This window comes from Stegastes partitus, unplaced genomic scaffold (assembly GCF_000690725.1).
Source record: "Stegastes partitus isolate 25-593 unplaced genomic scaffold, Stegastes_partitus-1.0.2 Scaffold33, whole genome shotgun sequence".
NCBI lineage: Eukaryota > Metazoa > Chordata > Actinopteri > Pomacentridae > Stegastes > Stegastes partitus.
Genome location: NW_007577764.1, coordinates 1,295,873 through 1,306,989, shown reverse-complemented (window position 1 = coordinate 1,306,989; position 11,117 = coordinate 1,295,873). Strand labels below are relative to the sequence as shown.

General features: G+C 43.8%; 1 protein-coding gene across 2 annotated transcripts; it reads right to left on the bottom strand.

The window, feature by feature from the left end:
* On the bottom strand, positions 1–6,045 carry rgmd (RGM domain family, member D). Of its 2 annotated transcripts, none has more exons than XM_008300569.1 (3): positions 5,905–6,045; positions 2,607–3,118; positions 1–712 (listed from the first exon to the last, which is right to left on the bottom strand). In XM_008300569.1, exons 1-3 carry the CDS (start codon positions 5,996–5,998, stop codon positions 14–16), a joined length of 1,305 nt encoding a protein of 434 aa, XP_008298791.1. In that variant the 5' UTR covers positions 5,999–6,045; the 3' UTR covers positions 1–13. The 2 variants fall into 2 exon arrangements, with proteins under 2 accessions (XP_008298791.1, XP_008298799.1); XM_008300577.1 differs by lacking the exon at positions 5,905–6,045 and adding an exon at positions 3,497–3,593.
* Between the last annotated feature and the right edge of the window lie 5,072 nt (positions 6,046–11,117).

Genomic DNA, 11,117 nt, shown 5'->3' with positions numbered 1-11,117 from the left:
TTTTTTTTTTTTTTTACAAAAGCAGCAGAATGAGGAGTAGGAGTGAGAGCAGGGAGCTGTTGGCTGCTGTTGCTGCCAGCGTCTGTGACACTCCTCGGTTGTAAAGACGAGGAGTCCTTGGGGAATTCTGCTTCAGTTTACTGGGCGGCAGCGCCTTTAAATCCTCCAGAGCGCCATACGCTGCCATAGAGAACTCAGGGTCTCCCGTGGTCAGCAAGTCAAACACGCAGGACTGAAAGTACACGTCCTCCACCTGCAGAGTCTCTCTACACTTGGCCGTGGCCCGCTCCACCGTGTAGACCTGGTGGGGAGGCCGCAGAGGGCCCAGCTCCGTGTTGGTGCCCTGCAGACGGGGCTGCTGGCTCTGACGGCCCAGCGTGTGCTCTTTGATGAGCTCGTTGCGAGGGCAGCCGTGCAGGCACAGCTGCAGGCCACCATTGTCCTCTGAAAAGTCCAGGGTGTCTTCCGGCATGCGGATGGCGAAGGTCAGGTAGCTGCCCACGCGGCGGATGATGATGGAGGTGCCGATGTACCGGGCCTGTATCTTCACCTGCCGACCCACTCCAGAGCCGCCTCGCTCGGCGATGGTCAGGCTGCCGCTCTCGCCGCCGCTGCGGGTCCCATCCTGAAAGGCCAGCGGCAGATCTTCAGTGGTGGCCTGGTACACCTTCTGATCTGTGCAGCCGTGGTAGGACTTGAAAATCACTGTGATCTGAAACAGGGGGAGACAAATAAAATCAGTAAGTACATTTTCAACTACTAAAACACCAGCTAAATCAGTCCTTATATGTACACACGCTGACCAAAAAAAAAAAACTGAAAAAATTAAAAAAAAAATTCTAATAAGAGTAGTACCACTACAGTCCACAAGGTGGCAGCAAGTAACCAAATATTTTAAAGTCTGCAGGGTGTTGATGCCTCACACTGGTCTTTTTTCCCCAAAAAAAGAGAGCAAGTGATTTTGTCTTTGATGTAATCTTTAGCCAATTAATTCATAACAACATCGTCACAAATTAATTTCATTTAAGAAAGGACCACACAACGCTAACTCGGACTGTTATCAACAAAGCAAGTTATCGCTCAGTGAAAGCCAATGAGGATCTTTGTTTGATCTTCACCGTCACCTATCTCCTCCAAACTAAAATAAATAACTGATGCTTATCTAACTCGCCCAGTTGTTGCTGGATGTTGAAACAAACAGCGCTGTTTCATAACCGCCTCAAATCTCTGCTTCTGCTCTACAGGCACAGCCAGTGTTTGCTCAGTGACTGACTGTGATTTGTATTCCAGCTGAGCTTTGAAAAATTGGGGCCTAACCTCTGTTTCTTCAAAGTATCTTGACAAAGCAGTGGCTGTGGTTACGTTTACACTTACGGGCTTTACTGTATTTGATGGATGATTTCCTGTCTTAAGTCTGGCAGTTGAAAACAACTCCAAAAGCATGATGAGGGCATGCGGGTTGCTGGCACAGATATATCTACACTACAGGTTTGCATCAGGCTACACAGTCAGGACACACTACAAAAGTTTGCTCTGAAATCCCTGATGCAATATTACAGAGTTTGTTGTTCTACATTTGGGTTTGTTTTCACAAAGAAGAATCAAACTTGGTAACTTTAGGAAAGTCAGTGACATTTCTTGGCACTGAGAAACCAATTGTTCACTATTTGAGCAAAACAATTCATATTATAAAAGCAGCCTGAGCAAGTGAATGTAATGGACACAAGCTGTGCATTCAGCACCGCATAGAAATAGACGGAAGTTCTGATAAAGGTTTCCAACAATTAAAAAAAATAAACAAAATCGAACCAGAAAAAAAACCTGCTTACTTCATTAACAGAATCAAGAAAATCCTCGCTGCTGGCCAATTATTCCCTTATTTTTCCAAATTATTCCATATTTACACAAAAAGCGCCCAGTTAATTATTTGACCAGAGGGGTGAAAAAACATTCCAGATCGTGGCGGTGGAGGAAAATGTTTGAGTGAGCGTTAATCACTACCATATGACCACCCATGTGTTAAAGGTAGAGCGCTCAAGCATGTCTGTGATTCAACACCACTGAAGGACTCCCCTCCTCTCTCTTTTCCCCTCATAGATCTGAAGGAGCTCCAAGACATGAGGAATGCTGGAGACTCGAGAGGCACCGTGGAATGACGATTAACTTCACATGTTTGATACTTTATGGCAATACTTGAGCTCACAAGCAGCTCGCACTCAAAAACGAAAACCCAGCCCACTTGTGTAGGTTTAAAACTTACTATAATGTGACTGTTCATATTTAATGGAGTCACAGATTGCTGTAGTGAAGAAGGTTTCCACTCATATGTTAAAAACGATGACCAGATATGCAGGTCTGCAAAGATGCTCATTGCATTATAAGACAATCAGGGCAGACTCCTCCCTGAGTGTTTGCAAATTAAATTCAAGAGTTTTTTTTGCCCAATTTTGCTCTAATCTAAATGATATTAAACAGATTTATCTATTCCTGTACTAAAATTATGCACTATAGGAAGAGAAAGCAAAAACCTATAGACATAAACAAAGACTAAACGAAGACATTTCTCTGTTTGAATCTAGATAATGCTGCTCTAAACTCATCCTCACCTTGCTGGTTGCCGTGGCACTGGAGCCCAGGACAACAGGCACATTGGTCACCTGCACCGACAGGAAGCGGTTGTCAATCAGAGGCCACGCCCCCTCCACCTTGCAGGTCTGAAACTCGTCTCGGAAAGTCCGTAGGTGTGGGTCTCCGAATAATCCACAGTGGGCGTATTTCTTCTGCTGACCAGCCGAGCCCGACACGAGGACCCGATTCTCGTAGTCGCAGAGCTCGGACACGGCCGGCCGAGACGTGCTGGGGACCTTGGCGGAGGAGGTGGGCCCGTCGCTGGAGCAGTTATGCTGAGAGAATAACTCCTTAATGCGAAAGACGGCCGAGTGGTAAACAAGGTCGCCCCTACAGCTGCGTGCCTGCCGCCGGGTGCACAGGGCATAGGCCCTCAGGGCGATGCAGTAGTCCACATCCAGAGCCACGTCCTCCTGCAGACCACTAGAGGGTGAGGTAGAAGCCACATACTCCGCATTACAGCGCTGGATTCGACACTGCTGGCAGTGAGCTGAAAAACAAAAATGATCACCATCAAAATGTGTGCTAAAGTAGAATTAATGTCACAGTTAATTCAATCACCAGTAACGTCCCTTTCTGCCAAAATGATGCTGAATAGATCTCCAACCTGTGCAAATAATACTCCTAATAGGAACCTTAATATCCCTCTGACATTTACAGATACATTACCTCAGCTCAGTGCATGGGGCAGCAGAGTCAAAAGTTTTCCACTATCAAGTTTAGCTCAATCAAGAGAGCCATTAAAACCCAAATGCGTGAGCTCACGAGGCCCTGATCCCACACTGTGCTCCAGAGTCAGTCAAAACTTATTTCCCCCAACTAGCCCTCACAGAAATAGCAAGTAGCCTGACTGTAGGAGGAAACCAACCTGTGTTCGTTTGCCTGAGGGTGTTGAATGTGGTTTGGCTGTTGCTGAGATAATTGAAGTCCATTAAGCTATACTACATGGCACGGCAGGGCCCGGCGTATGTGGCAGCTACCTTCAAGAGCATCGCAAGAAGAATCTCACAAAGACTCAGCAGCTCAGGGTCCAAGCTGGAGGCTGGAAGGCGGAAGGGGCCGCAAAGCACAGCATGTGATATTTAGGTGGTGCAGCCTGAATTCTCGGGTTCCGGTTAAATTATGACTCACATGTGGGATATTTATTATCAAGGAAAACAAAGAGCTACAACCACCACTGTGAGAAGTTAAAAGCGTGGACATCTATCAAGTTCATTACAGTTTTCATGCTGCTTTTGGGTGGGATGTCTCATACGCTGACTGGGATATCATCTCCTGCTGTAAGGTGGATATATTTCCATTTCAGATCAGGATCAGGGAAAAAATCTCCCAACACATACATCACTTTTACTGCAAGACTGGGATCAATTGCAACAGACTGCTCTCCTATTGCAACAGAATAATCTTCTGTTTACTCCAAAGCTCCATCTAATCTCCCAACAGCCTGGACAAAGACGACTAGATAAGCATGAAGATTTCACACCAGAGCAGGAGAATATTTTTGCACAGTTTCTTCCCTTTCACATAAGTCGGATGCACCGAGGGAGCAGCACGAATGATTAATGCATCTCGCAGTCGCTGCACTTCAACATAAGCCCTGATACATCTGAGATGGAGTGTGAGAGGTCAAGCCAGAGGCATCCTTCATCTGAATTCAAACGGGCCTTCCCCCCGCCTCGCTGCCACTGACACTTTTTGACAATCACTGCCTTGCACAGCCGTCAACAAGCATGCACCTCCCTAAAGGCTCTTTATGCTCCTGCACTTAGAAAGCTAGCAACAAGTGGGAAACATGAGAAGTGGAGAGGAGAAGTGCAAAATGGCCACACAAACAGTATTAAAATATGGTAGATTTGAGTTAGATGCAGATGCTGTGTTGAAGCTGGTATGTAGGTTTAAGAGTTAAATACACAATTTCACCAACAGAGGTTGAACCCAGAGCCAGCTCAGATAAGAAAAACAGAGCCGAAAGCACTTTTAATTGTAATAAACTACACATATGGTGGCTTTTAATACTCAAAGTTAAACAGAAATATAGAAAGTTTTAGGCACAACTGGACACGTGTTGGTGTAAATATTAGAAATACACTTTATTGTACTGCTATTACACCCAAAACACTAGCATCAAAGCGTCAAAACAATATAAAAAAGTACCTTAAATCATCTTGACATCATTTTATTTAAGTTTAATTCTCATTTTGGACTATAATAGCATACAGCTGTTGGGTTTAATTAATAATTGGTGCTAATCTAGCACGTTAGAAACCTTACAACTTCTTTAAATGCCACTTTTTTCACAGTTAAACTTCATCAATATTAAAATACTAATTATCAGAATATGATTGATGCATATGTTGGCAAAGGAAGTGAACGTCGCATATAAACACTAGTTTGTTTGTTTATTCACGAACAACAAAAGTCTGTATAAACATAAAATTGAGTTATAACATAGAAAAAGCCCCAAGGTGTGAAATTAGAAAGTTTTTTTCTTGCTTAAATCAAAGCATGTTTTTGGAATTTGGTTTCTGCGACCAACACGTTCAGAGGCCAAAAAGTTGGACCCCCATGCATGGCAGCTAACAAAGTTAATAAATGAAGCATGAATAGGTGAAATACCATCGTCCTGGTAGCTTCGCCAACGACTAAAAAACAACCGAGACTGGACTTAAAAGCCAAAGCCATGTGTTAAATACTAAAAGTGGCTGTTCGGAGTCCAACTTGTGGTATTTTCTGGGTTTTTAACAAACACACAAAGCTCCGTGGTTTTCTTGTCGGGGCTGACTGCGGCTTCGCTAGTCGAGCTATGCTAGCTGGAAGCTAAACCGTAACTTTGGGGAAACTTCGCCGCGCCGTTACGAGCAAACCGGTCGAAATGTGGTTTGGAAAATAAAGCGTTTAAGTGGTATATTGTTTGGAGAAGTTTACCTGAGTGGGGGAAAGTGTGAATTTTAATGAAAAAAGTGCTTCGTGAAGTGAGTTAACTCGTGCTGCTCGGCTAGCAACAGACTCACTTTGTCCCCGCAGCGGACTTTAAAACAACACACACTTCTTTTACCAGCAAAACAACTAAACCAGCGACAAAGCTACGAGTTTAAAACCAGCTAAGAGTCCAACTTTATCCACACCACATCACTTTAAAGTTTCTTATCCCCCCTCCACCTCCATTCCGCAGCTTTTTTTTTTCCCCTGCATGCAGGAGCGGAGGAGTGGGGGAGCACGGATTGCGGGGTCGAAAACAGTCCCAAAAAAAAAAAGAAAAGAAAAATCACAGCTTACCTGGTCGAAACAGCAGCGAAAGTAAAACCATCGTCAACGTTACACAGTCCCAAAGCTGCCGCTTAGCCGTGATCTGAGGTCCGCTTCTCCCCATACCAATCCATTCAGTTAGAATGGAGTTCCTCGACTGCTTCTCATCGACGCTGCGGCTGCGGGAAAAATCAGACAAAAATTCGTCTTCGCTTCCCAAAGCGCTGTCATTCAAAGAGGGGCCCCTGTCTTCAGGGCGGCTCTGAGGGAGGGGACTAGAGCGGAGCCGGGGCCCAGAGGTGATGGCTGGCCAATGAAAGACTAATTATTCACTAACCACTTGATATTTACATGTAGTGGCAATTACTTTGGTTGGAGGAGGGAGGGGGGGCAGTGGAAAAGTGGCTTCAGCAGCAGCGAAATTATAATTGGCCTGATTATAAGTGAAGAACAGCAGCAGGCTGTTGTGGTTGTAACAGCTGAAAAGGTGCACATATAACACATATGCATGCTAAGATTAGAATTTTGGGGCTATTTAGTGTTGCAGGAATGCAGCTTATCTCATGCAAAGCTCCAATTTTTGCAAACTTAGACTGGATTCAACAGAGTTTAAACACACAGCTCAAAAGATGCACATATAACACATATGCATGCTAAGATTAGAATCTTGGGGCTATTTAGTGTTGCAGGAATGCAATGTATCTCATGCAAAGCTCAAATTTTTGCAAACTTAGACTAGATTCAATGATATTACCATTGCACAAAGTACTAGATTACTACTGCAAGTACATTACTTTGATTGCATGTGCAGTATTTCACTTTTATGCACAACTTTACCAGTGCAATATTTATTTTGAATGCACAACATAGTCAATGTGCAATTTTCATGTGCAATATCTCATTATAATGCATCATATTACCCTATTTTGGCTCACTTGTTTTATTCCACTAATGCATCACACTTATATTTTATTACTTTACTACTTGTTAGGCGCTGCATTTCATATGTTGTGTCATTTGGTTTTTATCCAAGCGACATCTGGCACACCTTTGGGATTAATAAAAGTTTTATCTTATCTTGTACGAAGGCAATGAAAAGCAGAATCTAACCAGAAGTGCATAAACAAATAAAGTGCATTATAAACAGATTGTTACAGCGTGGACAGAGTGGCATTAACGCACTAATATATGAATATAAAGATGTGGATACAATATAAAGTAGAAAATCTAAAAGTGCCAGCAGGGAAGCTGAGGGGCAAACGCCCTGTGTGACTCCTCCTTCCTCTGGGGACAAATGTTTCTGTGTTTTCAGCATCAAGCGGGATTTTATCACCTGTTGTTTTCTCACTCCACACATAAATAATGGAGCTGTGAGTGCATATTTAGTGTTAAAAATGAAGCCTGACACTCTTAATTTGGAGTTAGAGCTGGTATTATTAATGATTGTAGGCTGCAGAGAAACTTTATTTGTTCTTCTTGTTTATGTTCTACCTGCCAAAATCATAGCTATTGTGTGTGTGTGTGTGTGCGTTGGGGGGGTTTGTCTCTCAAAATTCTAAGAAAATACTTGATTATTTTTCTCTCGGTAAATCTGGCCGTGCTATTAATTTTTCCATTACATTCTCAGTTCGCAACTTGTATGTTACTCTTTTTTTTTTTTCTCCCCTTTGTGGCCAACTTTCCATCTCTCTCGCTCCTTCAACGACACTCTGTCTTTCATTTGCACAGCTGCTGCGAGGCTGGACCATCTGCAAGGCACATAGACTCACCAGATTTCAGCTTCTTGCCTTGTGTGGGTAGTTGTGCCATGCAGATAAAGGATTTCAACGCGCCAGCCAATTTACTGGATAAAATATTTGCATTTAAAAAAAATCTGCGTTTTGTGTGATTTCTGTGATTAAATCCAAAAGTTAAAGCTTTTGTTTTGGGTCGGGGGGGCAGCTGGAACATTTGGCTTGTAGCTGTGACTCTCCCTCTGCACCCACCCACCCCACCTCCACCCTCCTGACTTTATGAGAGAGAAGTGAACCCAGACAGTTATTGGATCACTGGTTTTTCTATACACATGCAGGCTCCTCTAGCCATACAATTGTGTGATTCAGGTGGCCTGTCAGTCCTGTGAAAGGTCTTCACAGGCCCATGTTGGTGTGGGGCTGATATATACATATATATATATAGTAGAGAAGGAGGGGGGCAAACGAAGACAGCTCAACCCAAGTGGAACGTTTGGATTGTTCTGAGCTGCCAGAAGGGCCTCTGTCACACTGGATCCACTGTGCCGAGCTTATCCCCCCAGAGAGATCTACCTTACTCTGTTTGTACAGCTAATTTTGGAGGCTTGGTTGCTTGATCTACTTTATGGCTTTATGGTCACATGTTAAATCCACTAACCCCCCCTCCTCCAAACAGGTTTACACTCTCCCCTTGACAGCTTGAAAAAAAAAAAAAAACAGAGCAGAGATGCGCGTTAAAATGAATCTGCAGCAGGTTCGTCTCACCTGTTGCAGCCTTCAGGAGCGAGAGGTGACATTTCCTGGGGGGGGAGAAAGCACATTGTTCACTTCATTTTCCAACAGCTTACTGGAATCGATACATGCGCATGCTGACTGTGCGTTATATCAGGATAAAAGACAAACAGCATCCAAAGCCGTAGCCATATTCAATAAGCTGCCGTCCGCTAAAATGATCTGAGGTTCCACACTGTGGAGCCGATGAGCACTGAAGCAAACAGTTAATTGATCCAGGTGGACGGTGAGGATGAATTCAGGAGATGAAAGAAACTCTGCCTGTCAGGCTTGATGGGTGGAGAAAGACCTCTTTCTTCCTTTCTTTCCTTATGAGCGGATTGCGTTGCATGACCCAGCACATATGTATACAACAAGGTGGAGAGGGTTCTAGACAACAAGGCCAGGTTAAAAACAAAAAAAAAAACAAGGTCAGTGTGTTTCTCCTACTCATAGTGGGAGACTTGTTTTGCTACAAGTGAAAAAAGGAGATTTTTTTTCATGCCCTTTAGAAAAAAAAAGAATATGTTTTGAATGTCTGAAGCAAACACAGCTGACAATTAATTCTGCATTGTAAAAACACAGTGACAGAAAAGAGTGAAGCGAAGGAGAGTGGGAAAGAAAGGGAGAAAAGGGGGAAGGGAGGAAGAAGGGGGAGAGAGAGAGAGAGAGAAAAAAAAGAGGGAGTGAGGGATTGGGTTTCCTCTGACAGTGTGTCTGGGCAGCTCCACATGTTCCTCATTAAGGTCCTCACACTGTGGGACCAGCTCCACACCAGGATGCTTGTTTTTGTTACTAGGCCCAACGTGCTGTGGTCTGGTGGAAGCCCAGAAAACAGACCCGGTTCAGGACCATCTTCTCTGCCTGCTGTCCTCAAACCAACCAAAAAAAAGAAAAAGAACCCCCCCCTCACTGTACTTACCTCACATCTCTTCAGCTGGTGAACAACATAAAGCTGCAAAATGTACATTCAGATCTAACACACATGTAACGCCCTTTTATTTTAATTGCACAGCCTTCAACCATCTGTTCACTTCGGTTATTAACACAGACCGTAAACAATTTTCCGGAAATGGAATGTTTACAAAATAATAATAAAAATTAAAAAAAAGGCACAGTTGCAGGAAATTGATAATGTTTCATGCTTCTGGGTTTTGTTTAATTTCATGCCCATGTGGATTTGTCAACCGAGACGTGTATCATGTTTCTTCTGGATGCTGATAACATCAGAGATCGGAATCAGAAGTAGCACACGCGCCCTCTGTAGCCTCCGCTAGCACCACGCGGCCGCAATATAAAAGACACGCTTATTGAATTTTAAACAGGAACTCGAGCAAATTGACTGTTTTTTTTTGTTTTTTTTCAGTGGAGGGCCCCTGTCTGAAATGAAGTGGCCTATGGCACAGCTGGGACACATGCAGAAAAAAGCAAGTGTGTCTGGTTCAGGCCTCTCGCTGTGAGAGGGGATCTGTTATCTGTGCAGAGATAAGGGAAACTGTGGTGTGAGTGCATATGGGGCAGAGCTGATAGCATCTCCACTCAAGGATCCCACTTACGGCGCCCTGATTGATAGCTGACAGCACGCTAAGGGGGGGGGGGGCTGTTGGAATGTTTTTGTAGGTACCCCTCAGTAGGTATCCATGCGAGCATCTGTTTACTGTGCTCCTTTGGATCTTTGTCTCCGAGCAAACAGGAATTATCACACATGCATGTCATCCGCGGTGAGAGCGCGCCAGTCAGGGCCCTGCAGTGCCTCAAATCTGAGGATGTAAACCACAAGAGAAGCATTCAAAAGACTTAATTTAAAGATAAAACTAATTCTACCCGCCGGATTCTTTTGATTTTTTCACCACACAGAACTAAACTCTTCTTCCTCGTCTTTCCGCAGAGCAAATGTTGACACAGCATCGAGCCCCACGCTCCTGAATAGACAGTCAACTGACAGGTAACCCTAGCTGAGGGGTCACAGGGTCGCCCCGGCCTGATGAGGGATGATGGGTAAAATAAATGGAGAGCAGCACACAGAGAGACTTCTGATGTCCTCAGCCTAAAGGGAGAGAGTTCAGGGCCATTTGACCTCTGACCTCAGCCTATATGTTTGTGTATGTTATTAGGACTAAACCGCTCCCCAGTCTTGGATACACAGATATTTTTCCCTTCCTTTCATTAAAAAAAAAAAAAAAAGCCAGTGTATAACTCCGCTAAGCAGCCCATGAAGCTTATTCCAGTGCTTTGTTTGAACATGTCTCATCTTTCTGTTTCGTGATGACGCTCTCCTACTTCTTGCTGCCTCCTGAGCCGCGATGCATTATTGAACAGGCAACAAATTGTAACGAGCCACGACAACCGCGCTCTCGGAAATCTGAGCGCTCACATGCCTCTGCACAACACTGTTAGCTTGTGTGCAGGTGTGAAGGGATGTTCAGAAAACATGCTTTATTTGATTAAAAAAAGGTTGAATTTTAAATTAGCCAAACCAGAGCAGCCTAATAGGATGTTTTTATTGGTGCATTTTGATAAAGTTTGCAATCAAAAAGTAGCAAAAAAAAAAGACCAAAAACATCCAAAGAATCCAAGAAAAGCTCTATTTTTTTCTCTCTTTTTAGAACTTTTGATTGGCACTATTCACTGACAAATAACTATCAAGTTGATCTTTTGCGTGTTTGGGAAAAGCTTTTTCATTCCACTGGACTGGTTTTTGGGTAAAAGTCTGACACGTTAGATATCACGTCAGTTATA